The sequence below is a fragment of the Schistocerca gregaria genome, chromosome 1, assembly GCF_023897955.1.
Source record: "Schistocerca gregaria isolate iqSchGreg1 chromosome 1, iqSchGreg1.2, whole genome shotgun sequence".
Taxonomy (NCBI): domain Eukaryota; kingdom Metazoa; phylum Arthropoda; class Insecta; order Orthoptera; family Acrididae; genus Schistocerca; species Schistocerca gregaria.
The window spans coordinates 469,114,741-469,136,104 of NC_064920.1; the positions used below are offsets into that span (position 1 = coordinate 469,114,741).

General features: G+C 39.1%; 1 protein-coding gene across 1 annotated transcript in view; it reads right to left on the reverse strand.

The window, feature by feature from the left end:
- The window catches only part of LOC126352984 (erythroid differentiation-related factor 1), a 224,218-nt gene that overhangs the window by 110,700 nt on the left and 92,154 nt on the right, over positions 1–21,364 (reverse strand). Inside the window, exons 9-10 of the mRNA XM_050002728.1 lie at positions 12,992–13,100; positions 3,534–3,986 (exon numbers count right to left, since the gene is read on the reverse strand). Coding sequence (XP_049858685.1) covers positions 3,534–3,986; positions 12,992–13,100 — 562 coding nt within the window. The remainder of the gene's footprint in view (positions 1–3,533; positions 3,987–12,991; positions 13,101–21,364) is intronic.

Here is a 21,364-nt window from a genome sequence, read left to right on the forward strand (position 1 = left end):
TTTCCTCTAATGTACTAAAGATTCTGAGACCTATTCAAAAAGCTTTGGAGTAAGCCTCAGAATCTTAAATACTCTACACATGTAGAAATTATATTCAAAATCTCTCTTTCCACATATCGATTTCTCTCACATCCTCCAACATTTCTCACACTATATATGTTTGGTCTCTGTTCTGTCAGCCATACCAAACAGAACAGACATTACTGTGATACAGTGGTCGTTTGTATACAAAAGATTTTAAGAGAAATGAAGAACTTGGCTGCAATAGGTCATTGAAATAAATTCAGTAGGGACAAGTGAAAATTTGTTCAGACCAGGACTAAAACCTGTGTTCCTGCTTCATGCAAGCAGTTGTCTTAACTTGTGAACGCGTGCGCACACACACACACACACACACACACACACACACACACACACACACACACACACACACAATAGTGTATTTTATACTAAGCTTCAAATATTTAATTTATAACTGATACAATCTGGTGATGGTTTATACACTTTTCAATTGGGTGGTAACAATAATTGTTATACGCTTTGTACAAAGGAATTTTGTACCTTTTTAAAAAAAATGATAAATTATACAGTTGGGCTTCTATATTTTTAAGGGAGTTTAGCTTGATTTAGTATGGACAGTGAAGCTTATCTCTTACTTCAACTCAGCTGAAGACTCTAAGGTCAAGCTAAAAGTGTAACTGGCTAATCAGCTCTATTTGTAGTTAGTCAACATGTGTGAATGAACTGAAGCAATGTGCAAATTGATTATGACACAGTTATTTATGGTTTTACTGCATCTAATGAATCTGAGAATGGATCAAATGAATGGCTATTTGCAGCAATGCTCAACTAGCTTCTGGATAAAGTAATCTAACAGTAGCAACAGAAAAAAACTAATACCTTTCAGATTCCAGTTTGGAAAGAATACTTGATGCAATAATATACATAAGATGGAAGACATAATGACAACTTAGTAACTGCAAGGCCAAGAGCTTTTACTTAAGTTATACATCTGATGTGAAATCATTCATCTAACATAGGAATTACATGGTGTAACATGTCATTCTGGCCTATGTCTACCTAGCCAACGAACAATGGTCACAATAGTTGAAACAGTATGATAGTTACATAGTTAAGCTGTCTATGGGTTTTTGCCATCTGTTTTGCATGTTGAGTTTATATGACTGGATACTGCACATTTTCAAGGTGGAATGGCAGCTGCAGTGTTGTTATATGTTCTGCTACCTGTGTGGGGTTTGTGTAATCTCATGAGTCGTTAGTCATTAGTCTGATATCCACTGGTATACAAAATCAGGAGCTGTTGAAAGAAGAAGCACTTCATATTCACTGGTAGAAATTGGTTCCAGATTCTCAAATTTCAGCACAAGCACAACTGCAGTGGTAACGAAGCCCCCAAGCTGTGTCGACATCATCCAAGAAGAAAATTAAATTATAGATGCAGTACTTTAGATCTTCAAGTTAACAACACATTTGAATCTGAACACACATAGGGGAACAACACAAGAGTTGTTACCAGGCCTGGTGTGGTACATAAGGAATGTGAACAGTGTCAGATGTTGAGTGAACACCATGAAGAACATGGAGATGCAGCGTACTCATATGAAACAGTGTTTTCAGCATCTGACTTACTTTGAAAGGGGTCTGTGACTCTCCATTTGGCTGGTTGGTTAAATCAGCAACATCCAGGTTTTTGGAGCATTTGGATGTGACTAAGGCCCAATGTTGGAATGTGAGGACAGGCATATGCATCATTAAAGTTCTAGTCAACAACTTCTGACCACCACAAGGGAGGTTCACTATAGTGTGCCGTAAGCACTTCACGACACCTTCACATCTATGCCTACCACTTGAGAAAGAGTAATCGACTCTCTGCAACATTCTGTGTCATTCCACATCTTTGGTCAGAGGCCAGCAGCAGCTGGACTAGGGAATTACTGTCCCATGCCTAGGCTGCCATTAACACAACACCAATGGCTGTGCTGAGCATGGTGACCTGGGGATAGGTCATATTCTTCCAATGTTTTGGAGTGCACAGAAGTGTTACTCCTGGCATCATGGTGTGGGAAGCCACTGCGTATGTCTTCAGGTCATGGTTGGGAGTGGTTGAGGGAACTCTGACAGCACAATGATACCTGCGTCCTCAGGTGTTACTTCTCGTGACAGTATCATGGTGCCATTTTTCAACAATATAATACTTGTTAACAATGGAACATGTCTCTATGAACTATCTGAGAGATGTTAGTACTCCCTTAGCCAGCACGATCCCCCAATCAGTTCTCAATAGTTCGGACATCAATTCAGTCCTAGTGGTAGTATCCAGCACATCAGCAATTACGCTGTTGTTGTCCAGCTTGCCTCAAGTGAGGATGCAACAGCTTTATGACACCTTTACCAACCAAATTACAAATCAGTACTTGCATCCAGGCCATGGTGGGTTGGGAGAGTACCTTCATACCAAGAAGGTGGTTCATACTGCCACGTTATTTGTAGTTTTGACTTGATTTTGTAATCACTGAAATAATGCACTGGACCCTCTCAAACTGTGAAGTTTCACTGAATTTCCTCCTCCCCTTCTGGGTGCTTCCCTTCTTTTTGCCAGGCATTGTAGTCAGATTGCATGTTTCAGATGCAAGTGATACATACAGCCAACAGTTCCAGGAATGAGATAGTACCAAGTTCCTGGGCCTACCCTTAAAACTGAGAATAGTATACTGTAAACTACGAAGAGACTGAACTATGGAGATTTTCCATTAAAATTATTTTACCACACTGGTGACCAAATGATTAAAACAGCAATTTCTTTTGCTCATGTGCAATCTAAAATGACAGGGAATTATCCACTAGAGGAACTCTTCTTTTTCCCAATAACTCTTCAGTTCCCAGAGAGGAGTGATTAAAATCACTTTTAGTGACAGATCAAGAAACTTCTGCTAAAAATTCTTTTGGCAGCTTGGAATAATTAGCACCGCTTCACAATAGATATTCTCCCTAATGTGTTTCCTTATAAAAAAAAAAAAAAACCAAACAACTTCAATTTCTTTTGGATCACTCTCACATTTTACTCGTGACTTTGTAAATTTCACCAAATGAATGAATATCTTACATTATTTTATTATTCTCAAGAGATAATAAAATATGTAGACTGGATTAAAATCATTTAGTCACTGTGCAGTTTGCATGTGACAATTATATAATACATGTATTACCGTACTGATTATTCAGTAATATATCAGCAACTGAGCCTGTAAATATTTTAAGAGAGGATTATCACCCACTCACAGCTCCGTTTGCATTACAGGGAAATTTTGTTACGCAATTAAATGAACTGTTACACAAATAAATATTTGTAATCACAGTCTTGACATGTTCCATACCGAGAGTGATCTCATTGGTCTATGGGGCTATAGAATGTATCTGTGATTAAGTAAAGAAAGGAACTATACTTAAATATTATTCAGTTGTATGTTATTCTATGAATGGCATACCATTGGAGTACATATATTTATAATTACCTGATAGTCTTTTCCTGATAGCTGTTCATCCTGAGCTGATTGCTCTTGAGACTTCTCTTTTGTCTGTCTTGCACAATTAAAAAATGGTAAGCATTCAAGGCCTGCAGCAACATGTACAAGAGCAAATTTGCAGCGCTCTTCTAGCCCTCCTGGCAAAGACTGAGGGGGAGGACTGTACTTCGATGTTCCATCTCTCTCTCCACCACCCTCATCATTCCCTGTTCTCCTGCCGGTAGTGAGGCACAGAGACTTCACAGCTACACTGCGACTGCCACTGTTATGAGTTTCACTTCTATCTTCACCATTCTCTGCATCTTGATCTCTGTCTTCCTCCTCATCTTCAGAGTCGCAAGTCCGTTCATCAGCAAGGTGTTCACTCAGACCAGGAGCTGCCGGATCTATGTCGGCAGGAATGTACAGGTCGGAGAGCATGTAATGTGCCGATGTCACTATCTGAAACGTGCACCTGATGTGAACAAAAACCCGTAATCACTGTTTTCCTAGCTGAAAGCCTTTACACAACTGCTCTGTTTTTGAATGTATAATAGAAAAATAAATTGATTCTCTAGAAAATAAATTTTACTGTGCAAGCTGATCATAAAATGTACTATAGATATGATGCACAAAAGATGGTTGAATCAGGAAAAAAACTGTGGCTCTGGAAAGCCAAAATAAATATTTTATTTTGCAAAGCACTATATTTTTGATAACAAAACTAAATTCAATACAGAACAATTTTTTTCTTCTATTTAGTCCCATAGAAAACTTGGCATATGTCATATTTAAAAGAAGACACAATGGTTTGCCACTAATTATCTTCAAGAGGCAAAATTTGAAGGACTGCCGATACATACAAGTAGAAAAACTTTCTTAACTCTCTGAAGTGTTAGTTTCCTCATCAAAAATGAATGAGGACCGAGTAGTCTGTCCCTCCTTTCTGAACTGCACCAAACCGTTCTTCTCCCATTCCTGAAGTATGAACTAACAATTCCACCAACTGGGATTGTTTTCTGCACTTTTACATGAGTGAATCGGAATTTCACATCCCCAAGGGAAGTAATGACTAGCCAACCTGCCTCTTGTAATTTTCCTTTTAATGAAGTTTCTTCTACCACCTTTCTTTTACCATAAAGTAACCAAAGAAAGAATGCAGTCTTGGGAACAAAGGCTAATAGAAAATTAATAACTACATGGTCTTATTGTAGCATACACTGTCCAGTCACATAAATGTGAGAACAACCTACGTTCGACGTCCATGTGTAATAATCACTCACAGATGGCAGGTGGCAGCAGTAGCAGTGGACGATATACAATGAAAAAATGGTGTAATTTATTAGCATCCAAAAGGGCATGATCATTGTCTTTTGGGCCAAGGGTGGAAGCATTTCCGAAATGACTCAGTTTGTAAACTGTTCAGGTACCGTCGTGGTTAAAGTATGACGTGCATAGCAGAACGGTGCTGCCCAAAACTAGTGCTGAGGCAACTGTGGTGCACCACAGGCCATAGACGACAGGGGTGAACGTTAGCTGTGGAGATGTGTATGGGCGAACAGATGTGCAGCAACTGTTAAGCAACTGACAACTGAGACGAACCATAGGGCTAACAACATTGTCTCCTCAATGACTGTTCAGTGAATGTGGCTGTGTATGGGCTTCTGCATTACGACCCAGGTTCATGTACCCATGCTGACTGCTGTTCACTGGTGATAAAGGCTGGAATTTGTTGGTCAGTACCATAAGTGGACATACACTGAGTGATAACACTGGAATCATGTTCTGTTTCATCGGACAGATGGTCCTTGGCATATATGGCATGAAATGTGAGAAAGGTCTGAAATCAAACACCCAGCAACAATCCCTGGGTGATCTCGCCATTCTAGAAGGTATTGTTGGTCAACACAAATTGCACTGAACCTTGGGGACCATTTCCAACACTACATGCAGTTGGTTTCTTCTTAGCATGAGGTCATCTACCAGCAGCACAATGAAATGTATCACACAGCATATAGTGTCTGTGCATGATTCGAAGACCACCAGGATGAGTTAGTGATACTCTCCTGGCCACAACACTCTCTGAACTTAAACCCAACCGAGAATCTCTAGGGCCACGTAGATCACACTTCATGTGGTGGATCCTCAAATGAGAAATCTAGTGCAGGTAGTCATGGCACTGGAGTTGACATGGCTTCATATCCCTGTTGGTAACATCCAGAACCTCCCTTACTCTCTTCCTGTACATCTTGCAGTGGTTATTTAGGTGATCACATTAATGTGACTTGACAGTTATAAAATGGCCATTCCACATCAAAACATGCAATAATTCAAGGAATTGTAACCCTCTACCTCAGAGTTTCAAAAAACTATTCACATTTGCTTATACCTATAACATAGGAACTCCTGAAAAATCTTTTTGGTCTCAGACTACAACTTTATTTTATATCAAATTTTAAATGTAGTGATATTTTGACAACTGGGCTCTGCAAGAATGTCAATGCAAAATGGTGCTTATCTACATAAATGCCCACAACTCGGGTGTTTATGAAACTTTTGATTTGGATTTTTTTCATAAGTTAAGAGAAGCACATACTTAACAGACAAGTAATTATTTAAGCAATACAGTTACAAAGAAAATGTTTAAAAAATATTAAGGTATATCAATTTTCAATTTAAGAAAAAATGCGAGGATGTATAAAAATGCTTATATCACATTTCCCCAACATGCTGGGAACCCGATTTTGGTCTTAAATAATCCCCTAGATGGCAAGCTTCCTAATAAAATAAAAATTTTAATGCGTCTTCTACTAATTGACACACATCTGAAATCAAAATATTTTTTGCTGTAATGGAAAATGATCCTTTTTTAAGTAATTTCATCCACTCACTGTCTCACTGCCACAGATTCAAGGGTATCAAATTAGCATATTTAAGTATAACTCATTCTAGGCAGGAAAAGTAATTTTAAATGTGAAAATTTATTTCCTTTCATTTGACTAATTCAGTAATTTTTTGAAGACTATAATATATTTCATTTATCTGGTCAGCCAATCACCTGCTCAGTGATAAAAAGCATTCTTAGACAGCAGTAGCGTGTTTGAAACCTTTGTAGGCATGAAAACTTTGCAAAAACTGAGAATAACTGGCATGCAACTGTCAATCTATTTGGCCTTGGTTGCACTTTGTCTTTCTGTGAGACAAGTCATGTGTGTTTGTGATGTGGCCCTATCATTCCACTTATATAAAGTATGTTTGAATTGAATTAGTGCTCATTTAACTGCAGTGGAAAATGTGAATTCATACACTGTTGAAAAATTACTGAAAACACCATATCATTCAACAGCCTGTGCCTTAGTAAAAACTCTACAATAAGTAGAAGAGCTGAGAGAAGACCAATGAGATTTGATATTGCTGCAATCCAATATACCAGGTGTAGAAGTATGCTCTGTGTTTGGTGGGATCAGAAAGGCGTCATCTATTATGAGCTGCTAAAGCCTGGAATACTCTCTTTCAAATTCTGAAGGTGGCAGGGTTAAAGTACAGGGAGCGAAAGGCTATTTACAATTTGTACAGAAACCAGATAGCAGTTATAAGAGTCGAGGGACACGAAAGGGAAGCAGCGGTTGGGAAGGGAGTGAGACAGGGTTGTAGCCTCTCCCCGATGTTATTCAATCTGTATACTGAGCAAGCAGTAAAGGAAACAAAAGAAAAATTCGGAGTAGGTATTAAAATCCAGGGAGAAGAAATAAAAACTTTGAGGTTCGCCGATGACATTGTAATTCTATCAGAGATAGCAAAGGACTTGGAAGAGCAGTTGAACGGAATGGACAGTGTCTTAAAAGGAGGGTATAAGATGAACATCAACAAAAGCAAAACAAGGATAATGGTATGTAGTCGAATTAAGTCAGGTGATGCTGAGGGAATTAGATTAGGAAATGAGACACTTAAAGTAGTAAAGGAGTTTTGCTATTTGGGGAGCAAAATAACTGATGATGGTCGAAGTAGAGAGGATATAAAATGTAGACTGGTAATGGCAAGGAAAGCGTTTCTGAAGAAGAGAAATTTGTTAACATCGAGTATAGATTCAAGTGTCAGGAAGTCATTCATGAAAGTATTTGTATGGAGTGTAGCCATGAATGGAAGTGAAACATGGACGATAAATAGTTTAGACAAGAAGAGAATAGAAGCATTTGAAATGGTGTGCTACAGAAGAATGCTGAAAATTAAATTGGTAGATCACATAACTAATGAGGAGGTATTGAACAGAATTGGGGAGAAGAGGAGTTTGTGGCACAACTTGACAAGAAGAAGGGACAGGTTGGTAGGACATGTTCTGAGGCATCAAGGGATCACAAATTTAGCATTGGAGGGCAGCATGGAGGGTAAAAATCATAGAGGGAGACCAAGCGATGAATACACTAAGCAGATTCAGAAGGAAGTAGGTTGCAGTAAGTACTGGGAGATGAAGAAGCTTGCACAGGACAGAGTAGCATGGAGAGCTGCATCGAACCAGTCTCAGGACTGAAAACAACAACAACAACAACAACAACCACAACAACAACAAAGCCTGGTGAAATGTTAACACTGATCGCTACCAACAGCAAATGATTGAATTAAATCAAGCATTACCTGGATAATCACCGGAATATAGATACATAAAGTCATATTGCTCCAGGATAAAGCCCTATCACACAAAGCACAATGGGTCAGGGAAACGATCAAGGCATTCAGTTGGGAAATACTAGGGCATTTGCATCACTGGGGCATGCTCTTGCTGAATGACACTTCAGTTCATATGAAACTGCACGAAAATGGGTCGCTGACTGTTTCATTTTAAAAGAAGAACTGATTTTTTGGTGTGGCATTCATAGCCTGCCAGAGGGGCGGGAGAAATGTATAAATAGCAATGGAGATTATTTTGAATCAGTTTCAAATAACAAACATGTAATTATTGCAACCAAATTCCTGTTTCATACTTCTACACCTGATAAGCTTTCAACAAGATCAAAAAGTGCTACTATATGTGGACATTACAGATACTTTTGCTTAAAAGGTTATGAAAGTCATCAAAGAACTTCTTGTGATCCTTTCAAAAAACCAGTTCAAAAATCTTTGAGGTCAATTTCATTGTCTTTGTCTGAAACATTAAGTTCTAAAAGAATCTATGTAAAACCAGGCCAAAAACTGTGCACAACATGCGGTAAGGTTTGTGAACAGAACATCAGTGAAAGAAATGAAAAAGTTGCAGATGACTCGGTGGTGACATTTCAAGAATCGATACTAAAAAGCCAAAGTACTGAGGATGCAACTAAAATTTTACACAATTTAAGGTGCTCACTCCATTCCAAATCACAGCAAGGCTTCATATGGCAAAAAGTGGCTAGAAAAAATGATGAATGTTTTGGAAAGAAAAGTGTGCTGGGCATTAGACTGCAATACTGAAGGCTCTGATCATAGAGAAGAAAAATTTGATAATGAAATTGTTAAGAAAAACCAAAGATTGTGATGCCATGATATTGTTAATGAAAGAAAAAGTGGCTAATGTAAGAACACCTGAAAAAATTCAAATTTCAGCTTTAGCCTCACCCTCTCGGACAAAAGAAAATACAATGTCAGAACTCAACGTTTGTAACGTTAGTGAGTACGTAGTTCGATACCCAAGGAAACTGAAAACAGAAATGGGTATTTCATCAGTTCCTAAACCAAAAAGGGGGAATGTTATTGCTGATGAAGTGGTATAGATTGACACTGGTTTCTACCAAAATGACGAATACTCAAATCTCAAGAGGAGCAAAAGACAAAGAAATCAATCAGAAGAATGTGCAAAAAAAGACTCATCATTTGCAGGTTAAGAGAACTGTACTCTTGTTTTAAATGGGAGAATCCAAACATTAACATTGGTCTTTCTAAATTTTGTTCGCTAAGGCCAAAGTTGTGTATTTCAGCTGGTGCTCTTCAGAGTGTGTGTGTGTGTGTGTGTGTGTGTGTGTGTGTGTGTGTGTGTGTGTGTGTGTGGTATCCAAAACTGCTTTTGTATGCAAAACACGTTGAAGAAACATACAAAGAACTTATAAAATTTCTTGTATGTGAATCTGAAAATTACGATTGCATGCTTAATCACTGTAATAATTGTCCCAGTAATGACGAACTGTCAGAATTATTAAAAATGAAATTAGCTTACAAAGATGCTGATGATGAAACTGAGTTCAGCCAGTGGATAAACACAGATCATCGAGCAGAATTGGTAAAGCAGTCTGCGACTGTTGATGAATACATTCATTTATATCTAAGTGTCAGTCAGAGTCATTGGGAAAAAAAACTAACCCTGAAAAAAGAAATTCTGTTAATGGACTTTGCTGAAAACTATAGTTTGTAATTCAGAATGAAAGTCAGAGTTACCACTGGACAAGAAGCAGCTGTACAATCCATCCTGTGTGTGTTATATGGTAAATGAAGAAAGTAAATTGAGAACAGTGAACCATTGCTTTATAAGTGATGATATGGAACATGAAGTAGAATTAGGTAAATTCTGACCAAAAAGAAATGGTGTTTACAATTTCTGTAAAACTAATACTGAAAAATGTTTTTTTCACTTCTTAGAGAAGTCAATGTAGATTTCCTACGCAAGAACCTTGAGAAGAGATTTTCGACAACTCGCCAATACCTGGTACTAGGAATGTCCACCATTATAAACCACTTTCTTGTGATTCTTTAGAGTTTAGAAGAGTAAATTCTCCTAAAAAGCGTTCCTTGATTTTGTCATTCACTGAAACTGCTCCACAATGGACATGCACTCATCCTCAACAAAATTCTTTTGTAGCAGGTGGTACTTTGCCTTCATTAGAAATGTCTGTAATGAAGGAGGAGACATTGAACTACTTTTTCTCCACCCACGTGGAACAGCAGTGTCATTATCTTGGCATGAGAAGGAAGGTCCTTGTTTTATGCCTTTGGAAAACATTTTATGTGCTGTTGGTGTACGTAAATCAACAACATTAGGCAGAATCTATCACTTTAATGAGAAAGATATGAAGTTAACAGAATATAATGTGTCATGGTGGCAGAGGTGCTGTTAAGAAGTCTCATTGATAGTTTCAGGGACCTTCATTGCTGAACATGTACATTTTAAATTAACATCAGAGTCACTAGAGTAACTGTTGTCTACAGATGCTAATCTGACAATGTAAATAAAGTTAACCAATGTAATGAACATGTTTCAATTAAATTTATAGCTTTTGGCTCTGTACTTCCATGAGGTACACCCTTACTATAGGTTGTCCATTTACATAATCTGATTTCAATGATCTTCTGAACAATGATGTGACATATGTTAAATGAACATTCAATATCTATCAAAACTCAGGACGTTCCTTCTTTTTTTCCTTTTCTAAATAATATCAGAGTTTCATTAAAAATAAATCTTGTATCAGCTGTCAGAAAGTGTTTTACATATTTAAAAATCATTGTTTGGACCACAACAGCTTAAGCTGATTTTCTGTTTCCCCGTAAGTCACGAGAAGCTATTAATTTTTTTCCAGTAGAAATACATCCCTTCTGTGACATATGGGGAAATATGACAATGATGTGTTGTCATTATTATTATTGTTACTACTGTTATTACTTGTATTAACACGATTCATGTAGTCCGTCGCACTTCACATAGGGTAGACCGGAAACTGTATGCTAGGCATTCTCGATGTAGAACTGACTGGGCACGGCCCCTGCTGCCTGAGTTGTTGTTCCGCCAAATTCTCACGTGCCCTCTGGTGGACGGGACTTTACTTGTGGCAGCTACTGTCCGTAACGTGCTGTGCCAATGGGCTACTGCATTATTATTATTATTTTTGTCTGAAGTAAAGCAATTCAAATGACAAACTTCAGTTGCAGCATTTACATTTGTAAAAAATTTCCATTTCTTCCCCTCAAACTATATTTTCCATTGACTATTGCCACGCAGACAGAAACAAGTAGAAATTTTTTTGTGAAAATCAGAAGCAGTGAGTGTCAGGTATCGATGACCTTACTTAGAATTTTTATTTTTTTTATTTTTTATCACAACACAAAGTATTGTGATTTCAGATTTATTTGTATGTCCATTCGTAGAAAACCCACTGATAATTTTAATTTTTTACAGTGTGTACTGTCTTGGGAATTATTTAAGGCCAATTATAAGTTCCCACCAGGTTGGAGAAATGTGATATAAGCATTTTTCAATGTCTCTCTACTTTTCACAGACATTGGAAAGTTACACATATTAAATTTTTTGTACCATTCTTTGTAACTTTACTGGTTAAATAATTACATATCTGTTAAGTATGTGCAGCTCTTAACTTATGAAAAAAATTTCAAATCAAAAGCTTCATAAACACCAGAGTTATGGACATTCATGTAGATAAGTACCATTTTTCATTGGCATTCTGCAGAGCCCAGTTATCAGAATATCGCTACTTTTAAAATTTTATTTAGGATAAAGTTTTAGTCTGAGAGAAAAAACATTTTGTACAAGTTCTTAAGCTGTAAGTATAAGCAAATGCACAAAGTTTCATGAAAATCTGAGATGATCTGTGACATGACCTGCGTGATCTGTCATGGAATAATGCGAAAGACACTATTCAGAGCCTGAAATCCAATGACATTTGTGAACATAATCATGATATTTATCTTCTGTGTAACACCACAGCCTCTTCAACAAGACACTTCTTTTGTGATAAAAATGATGCAATAAAAAATGAAAGACCTGATCCCTCTGGTTTCCTCGGTATGATTGATTAATAAAAGACTCAGAGACTGAAAACTAAATAACGCAGCACTATGTTTAAGACTCTGCATTTTTATTCAGGGGAGTGGGGCTCAAATCCCCTGCTGAGCATTCAGAAGTATGTTTCCCATGGTTTCCCTAATTCACTTGCAGATGGTTGCTTCAACAAGATCAGTCTATTGTCTTCTCCAGCATTGTCCAAATAAGTTAATGTTTCATCTCTAGTGGCATCACTGTAGATGGGACATAAAAATCGTCATGTTTATGACACTTCTATAAATCACATTGTTACTGTATGTTTCGAAATTCATAGGCTGAATACTGTCCATCCCTAACTGATAGTAACAGCGGGTTTCTTCCCCTTTTTTAACTGTATATACAAAGAAGTTAGTGTCAAATCTGACTAAAGATATAACAAATTGAAGAAACCTAGAGCACAATAACCTTTGCAACTGAATTTCCATTAGCTCACATCCCCATCACAGTCTGCTCCTAAAAACATGGTACAGGTATCCCTTCTTCTATTATCTGTCATACAATCTCTCATCTGATCTCATGTTGAACTTAACTACCTAGAAAAAGGCTACCCATATTTCAATACACACATATTTGCCTTGATATATGTCCTTTAAACTTTAAGGCAAAGAGTAAATGAAAAGATTCCAATATTTTTCAGTGATAACACTGTACTAGAAACTAAATATACCTGTGGATACTTCTCCTTTGGAAGCAGTGACAAGCAATTCTTAAGTAACATCCGAATGGTGCCTTGTTGCCTCTGCCCATCTGGTGAATGTTTCATATTCCTTGCAACTCTGAAATGGACATTACACTTAAAAACCAATTTTTTTAAGTATTAATGCATCTGAATTATACGTATATGTTGTGATTTAAAATGAACTTAATATCATCCAACTGGTGCAGAAATTTACTGCGAGGACAGAATGGAGAACGTGAAAAGAACAGAGGTGAAGTATCTGAAGAAATACCAAACATGCACATTAGCATATTTATACATCTATGTTATTTTCAAACAAGGCAAAAGTTTACTTTAATTAGGACTGAATTCTGCAGCAGTTGCTGTTAGGTGGAGAGGTAATGAACAACACATAATATACGGGTGAGTCACGGAAGATGTAACATTCCTTTTATTTCATTAACAGTTACACATATCAAAACACATTTTTTGGCAAATGTTAGAGCATCGAGGGGCACATATATTTTTGTTTGGTAAATGCTTTTAGTGCAAATCTCAACTGTGATACTGAAATCAGTATTTTTTAATGGAACCATAAACTTTTTTTAACTGCATTCAATATTCTTAAGAAGACAGTTGCAGTGATATGGTGTTTGTTAATGTTGATTTTGAAATTTGTAACAAAAAAAATTGAGAAATGTTGTAGAATGTGAGAGCATGGTGGCAGAAAACAGCATCTCGGACCAGGCTGCACAGTTGTATACCTTAAGATAGGCCTGTGATACGAGAATAAAACTTTATTCCCCCTTGAGCCAACTTATGACCTAGACGTCATTCACTTACAAATGTTGTATATAGAAATACAGTGTATCACAAAGAGCTTAGGAAAACTATTTCACATTTGACTATCCTCCCAGATGTATATGACCTAAAACAGATAAATCAACTGTTCATTCTTAAAAATAAACAGATCTTATATCTGCAAAAAGCAACTACTCTATTAAATATCTAAATGCTAGAGATAAGATTTGACCTATCTTTTCCTGTACATGGTAAAATACATGCTGTTGGACAATTGTCTCTGGCTACACTGCTCTAAATTATATCATATGGGATAGATTCATTGTACTAAACATTCTATTAAAAATACTTTGGTGATTACCTGTACACCACAAAATAAATATTCCTCTTAATGAAACATCATTTCATGCTGAACATAAGTGCATAATTACAGTTTTACCAGCCACATGTAATAAATACTGTCGACTTATTTGACACTGCAATGCAATTTTGTACACACGTAAATGAAATAAACATTTTACTAACAATGGTTTGGTAACCACCCAAAATACATGATATAATCTTTGTCTTCTAAAAAAGTTCCTTTATTGTACATTCAAGCATGTATTCAAACTGCTGGCCATGGACTGAAAGCCACATTTTCAATTTCTGTTTGAAAGAACAACTTAATTACAGTGGATGATATGGTACAACATGCACTGGTGATTTGGCGACACACATTGTTGTGTCTTCATCATAGACTGCATCTTTGAGCGTTCCTCACAGAAAGAAATCAAGAGGACTCAAATGGGGGGACTTCGCAGGCTGTTTGAAAACAAAATTTCATCCTAGGCAACATCCAGGAAAGTTCTCATTCAGTATTTTTGTTCAATGAAAGTGTGTGTACAAATGTCCATTTAGAATGCCTAAGATGAAGTAAGGACCCACAGTGTAATTTACCTTTGATACCGCACCATACATTTACTCTCCAAGCCAGCTGATGCTGCACCTGACAAAGCCAGAGCAGATTTAGGATTGGCTAGAAGTGCATGTTATGAAAATTTACATTAGCATGGTTAGTAAACATTCCTTCATCAACAAAGAGCACATGTTGGGAAAATGTAGCATCATATTTCAGTTGCTAAAAGGCAAACCAACAAAATTCTGTTCGCCATTCAAAATCACGGTCATTGAGTGCGTCATGGAGCGACAGATGATAAGGATGGAAATTCTGTCAATGCATGATGCTAATGACACTCATTTCACAGATGCCACATTCCTTGGCAATATGTCTTGTATCACTGTGTGGATTTTTTAGTGTCGCAGTCAGAACAGCTTCTTCACATTCTCTGTCAGTTAGGCTTTCTTCTTGTCCTGTCTTTGACGTTCAAGCTGCCTGTCTGCACTAGCATCTTAATACTTCATGCAACTGCCTGGTGCGTCGGACACTGTTTTTATGGTACTTCTTTTACATTTACCATATAAAGAGTTGTTCTTTCTTTTTTAGGATAAATTTCAGTCATTTGTTGCGAATAAATTTTTATCATCTTCACCGTTTTTGACAGATTTATTTGTCAGAATCCTACAAAATTAGGGATACTACAAATCTTTAGACCTTGGCTATACATTTATGTGAATGTATAAAAAGTGTATTACAACTTAGTTTAGCAGACAGTCAATACTTTATTCATAAATGTATAATGCAATGGTATGTTCAGAAATTTACATATTGTGTGTGATTATTTTCAACACTGTTTGACAATTTACAATAATTGAGACACATCTATATATCTGTTGCGCTAGCAGCAAGGAACATATCTAAAAGCAGATATAACAATATAACAAAGGCATATAAAGAAGTTAAGTATAACATATTTGAAAAATGAGACACACAATTCTAATATACGAAACAGATGGGCTAATTTTCACATTTTATAAGAGACAATATGCAATCAAAATAGTGTCTGATTTTTTATGCAATTTGGTCACTCAACAAATCTTTTGAATTTAGATGAGAATGTTTATACATTTCAAATTCTCCTAAAAGGTCCATTTTGTAGCCCTTGTCAATTATGTGTATAATTTCCATGGTAAGCAAGGATTGGGGAGCAAGTGTGCATTTCTCCATTTTGAGGTGTTCTGCAGAAGTAGATTTCTATGGATTTTCGCCATCTTTGTTGAGCAAGTGCTCACAAAACTGGGTCTTAAATACCCTCTCTGTCTGTCCTACATAAAAACTTGGACATGTATTAGTTTGGAATGTCATGGAGTAACTGAAGCAGACAAAAAGGAATAAAAAAGGTTCAAAAATGAGATCGACAGGAAGTGCAAAATAGCTAAGCAGGGATGGCTAGAGGACAAATGTAAGGATGTAGAGGAATATATCACTAGGGTAAGATAGATATTGCCTGTAAGAAAATTAAAAAGGCATTTGGAGAAAAGATATGTATGAATATCAAGAGCCCAGATAGAGAAACAGTTCTAAGTAAAGAAGGGAAAGCAGAAAGGTGGAAGAAGTATATAGAGTGTCTATACAGGCGCGATGTACTTGGAAATGGAAGAGAATATAGATGAAGATGAAATAGGAGATCTGATATTGTGTGAAGAATTTGACAGAGCACTGAAAGACCTAAGTCGAAACAAGGCCCTGGAAGTAGCAACATTCCATTAGAACTACTGATAGCCTTGGGAGAGCCAGCCCTGACAAAACTCTATTGTCTCGTGAGCAAGATGTATGAGACAGATGAAATATCCTCAGACCTCAATCCTAAAGAAAGCAGGTGTTGACAGATGTGAAAATTACCGAACTATCAGTTTACTATGTCACAGCTGCAAAATATTAACATGAATTTACAGACGAATGGAAAAACTGGTAGAAGCCGACCTCGGGGAAGAGCAGTTTGGAGTCCATAGAAATTTTGAAACACATGGAGCAGTACTGACCCTACAAATTATCTTAGAAGATAGATTAAGGGAAACCTACGTTTCTAGCATTTGTAGACTTAGAGAAAGCTTTTGACAATGTTGACTGGAATATTCTCCTTCAAATTCTGAAGGTGGCAGGTGTAAAATACAGGGAGGGAAAAGCTATTTACAATTCGTACAGAAACCAGATGGCAGTTATAAGAGTCAAGGGGCATGAAAGGGAAGCAGTGGTTGAGAAGGGAGTGAGACAGGGTTGTAGCCTATCCCCAATGTTATTGAATCTGTATATTGAGCAATCAGTTCAGGAAACAAAAATTTTGAGGTTTGCCAATGACATTGTAATTCTGTAATTCTGTCGGAGACAGCAAAGGACCTGGAAGAGCAGTTGAATGGAATGGATAGTAACTTGAAAGGAAGATAGAAGATGAACATCATCGAAAGCGAAACAAGGGTAATGGAATGTTGTCAAATTAGGTCTGGTGATGCTGAGGGAATTAGATTAGACGCTTAAAGTAGTAAATGATTTTTGCTATTTGGGAAGCAAAGTAACTGATGATGATCGAAGTGGAGAAGATATAAAATGAAGACTGGCAATGGCAAAGAAAGTTTTTTTGAAGAAGAGAAATTTATTAAAATCACATATAGACTTAAGTGTCAGGAAGATTTGTCTGAAAGTATTTGAGTAGAGTGTAGCCATGAATGGAAGTGAAACATGGATGATAAAGAATGTAGACAATAAGAGAATAGAAGCTTTCGAAATGTGTAATGCTGAAGATTGGATGGGTAGATCACGTAACTAATGAGAAGCAACTGAATAGAATTGGGGTGAAGAGGAATTAGTGGCAAGAGGGAGACCAAGAGCTGATTACACTAAGTAGGTTCAAAAGGATGTATGTTGCAGTAATTACTTGTAGATGAAGAAACACACGTAGGGCAGAGTAGCATGGAAAGCTGCATCAAACCAGCCTCTGGATTGAAGACAAGAACAAAATTTGTACATGGAGAACTTCGAGGAGGAAGCCCTGTCGTCATCCGAATGGAGACCTACTTGCTTTTTCCATTACGTGGACGACACATTCGTCATCTGGCCACATGGTATGGATAAACTCCTTGACTTCCTTACACATCTAAACTCCATACACCCCAACATCAAATTCACTATGGAGACTGAAACGGAGGGTAAATTACCTTTCCTTGACGTCTTGGTCAGGAGAAGGGCTGACGGCACCCTAGGTCATGGAGTGTATCGAAAGACAACACACACTGATCTGTATTTGCACTCAGACAGCTGCCACCACCCTTCACAGAGGAATGGGGTACTTAAAACTCTAGTACATAGGGCGCGCACTATCTCTGACACAGAGAGTCTACCCCAGGAATTGGCACATCTGAGACTGTATTTCGAAAAAATGGGTACTCAGAGTGGCAGATCCAACGTGCTCTCCACCCAACCACTGCATCACAACCTGTTGAGATGGATGAAGTCACGAGGGAGGAGGTAGGCACTGCATTTATTCCATACACAGGCGCACTCTCGGGGAAAATCGCCCGCATTCTGAAGAAACACCGTGTCGGAACTGTGTTTTGTCCTCCGAATAAAACTCGTGCACTGGTGGGGAACGCCAAAGATGACCTCGGTTTGAGGAAGGCCGGCGTGTACCAGATTCCGTGTCAATGTGGCAAGTCGTACACTCCTGGAAATGGAAAAAAGAACACATTGACACCGGTGTGTCAGACCCACCATACTTGCTCCGGACACTGCGAGAGGGCTGTACAAGCAATGATCACACGCACGGCACAGTGGACACACCAGGAACCGCGGTGTTGGCCGTCGAATGGCACTAGCTGTGCAGCATTTGTGCACCGCCGCCGTCAGTGTCAGCCAGTTTGCCGTAGCATACGGAGCTCCATCGCAGTCTTTAACACTGGTAGCATGCCGCGACAGCGTGGACGTGAACCGTATGTGCAGTTGACGGACTTTGAGCGAGGGCGTATAGTGGGCATGCGGGAGGCCGGGTGGACGTACCGCCGAATTGCTCAACACGTGGGGCGTGAGGTCTCCACAGTACATCGATGTTGTTGCCAGTGGTCGGCGGAAGGTGCACGTGCCCGTCGACCTGGGACCGGACCGCAGCGACGCACGGATGCACGCCAAGACCGTAGGATCCTACGCAGTGCCGTAGGGGAACGCACCGCCACTTCCCAGCAAAATAGGGACACTGTTGCTCCTGGGGTATCGGCGAGGACCATTCGCAACCGTCTCCATGAAGCTGGGCTACAGTCCCGCACACCGTTAGGCCGTCTTCCGCTCATGCCCCAACATCGTGCAGCCTGCCTCCAGTGGTGTCGCGACAGGCGTGAATGGAGGGACAAATGGAGACGTGTCGTCTTCAGCGATGAGAGTCGCTTCTGCCTTGGTGCCAATGATGGTCGTATGCGTGTTTTGCGCCGTGCAGGTGAGCGCCACAATCGGGACTGCATACGACCGAGGCACACAGGGCCAACACCCGGCATCATGGTGTAGGGAGCGATCTCCTACACTGGCCGTACACCTCTGGTGATCGTCGAGGGGACACTGAATAGTGCACGGTACATCCAAACCGTCATTGAACCAATCGTTCTACCATTCCTAGACTGGCAAGGGAACTTGCTGTTCCAACAGGACAATGCATGTCCGCATGTATCCCGTGCCACCCAACGTGCTCTAGAAGGTGTAAGTCAACTACCCTGGCCAGCAAGATCTCCGGATCTGTCTCCAATTGAGCATGTTTGGGACTGGATGAAGCGTCGTCTCACGCGGACAGCACGTCCAGCACGAACGCTGGTCCAACTGAGGCGCCAGGTGGAAATGGCATGGCAAGCCGTTCCACAGGACTACATCCAACATCTCTACGATCGTCTCCATGGGAGAATAGCAGACTGCATTGCTGCGAAAGGTGGATATACACTGTACTAGTGCCGACATTGTGCATGCTCTGTTGCCTGTGTCTATGTGCCTGTGGTTCTGTCAGTGTGATCATGTGATGTATCTGACCTCAGGAATGTGTCAATAAAGTTTCCCCTCCTGGGACAATGTATTCACGGTGTTCTTATTTCAATTTCCAGGAGTGTATACTGGTCAGATGATGCGTACCGTCGAGGATCGATGCCGTGAACACCAGAGGCACACTCGACTGATGTATCCGAGCAAGTCGGCGGTCGCTGAACATTGTTTATCGGAAAATCACACTATGGAGTGTGACCGCACAAGGATTCTGGTACAGACGTCGAGATACTGGGACAGCGTTGTTAGAGAGGCCATCGAAATTCGCACCAATGACGACCTTATAAACCGTGACTGTGGCTATAATCTTAGCACGGCTTGGGAACCAGCAATTGGGTTAATCAAGAGTAAATCGAGCAAACGCATAGTTGTGATGACCACGGCGGACAGAGCCATCACACCGACGTCATCTCAGACGCCGTCGCAATCTGTTCCACCGCGCTACCGTGGCACGGGGTGCGGACGGCGGAGGGAGCGCGCCGCGGGCAGAGGGTATTTAAATCGGCCGCCGCCGCGACCGAACCCAGTTCCCCCTGAGCAGCCATAGAGTATGGATCTCCGTGCCGGCGCGTTCACAGGAGCTCAGTCTGTCAGTTCACCTGATGATGGCGGCATGTTTGATCGCCGAAATATTGTGCCCGTTGGACACTATAGACCGGCAGTACACCCGTGGATATTTTGATTAAGAACAAAAACGACAACAACAACACCAACACCAACAACAACAACAACAACAAAATCAGGCATTTTGATAGCTCTTTATTGTGTGTGTGCATCTTGAAACAGCTAATTTGCATTGTTCACAAGTTAAGTACCTCACTATATTTGGTGACTTTAACACAGATGTAAATTCAAACGTTATAGCAAACTTGAAATCCACTGACGTACTAAACTTGCACAATATTTTAAACATACAGGTAGTAAGGTCAGACACTTAAGAGTGTTAGACACAATGCTCCACTAGACCAGATTATGCTATAATCAGCAGATATGTTGCAAATAAGGTAAATTGAAGTAGCTGTAATATTCATTATTCTAACCACTTTTTTCAGGTGACAAAGTACACAAATTCAGCTGTACAAAAAATACTAAAAGTTGTACCGAAGAAGAAAAACTCGGAATAGATCAACCATTAATATCTTTAAACACAAACTAACAGAGGAGAAATGGGATCCTGTGTACCAGGTGAAAGAGCCTGATGACAAATTGAATGTGTTCAATTCAATGCCGTTGAGACAAAATGACTACTGCAACACTGTCAGAAAAATTCAGAAGGTAGGAAAACATTGCCAAGCTGCAAGTAATTCTAGACTATAGCTCCCACCAAGTCCTATTAGACTCAAGAAAACTATACATAATCTAATTTTACTTCACAAATCTTCTAGTCTACAGATTTTGAGGTAAGTAGAATAAAGCACAGACATCTTTTAAGACTGAAATTGCTAACCTTGGGGAGCAGATTGACAGCAAAGCAATAGTGCAATCTGATAATATAAGTAAAACAACCTGAGAGATAATTGACAAATATCACAAAAGTGCCAAGAAGCATTCAGCCTAAAATACAATTGTAGTGTGGTATAATGCCTATACCACGGTGTCTGCCGCCATGCAGCCGCAGGTCACATGTCACACAG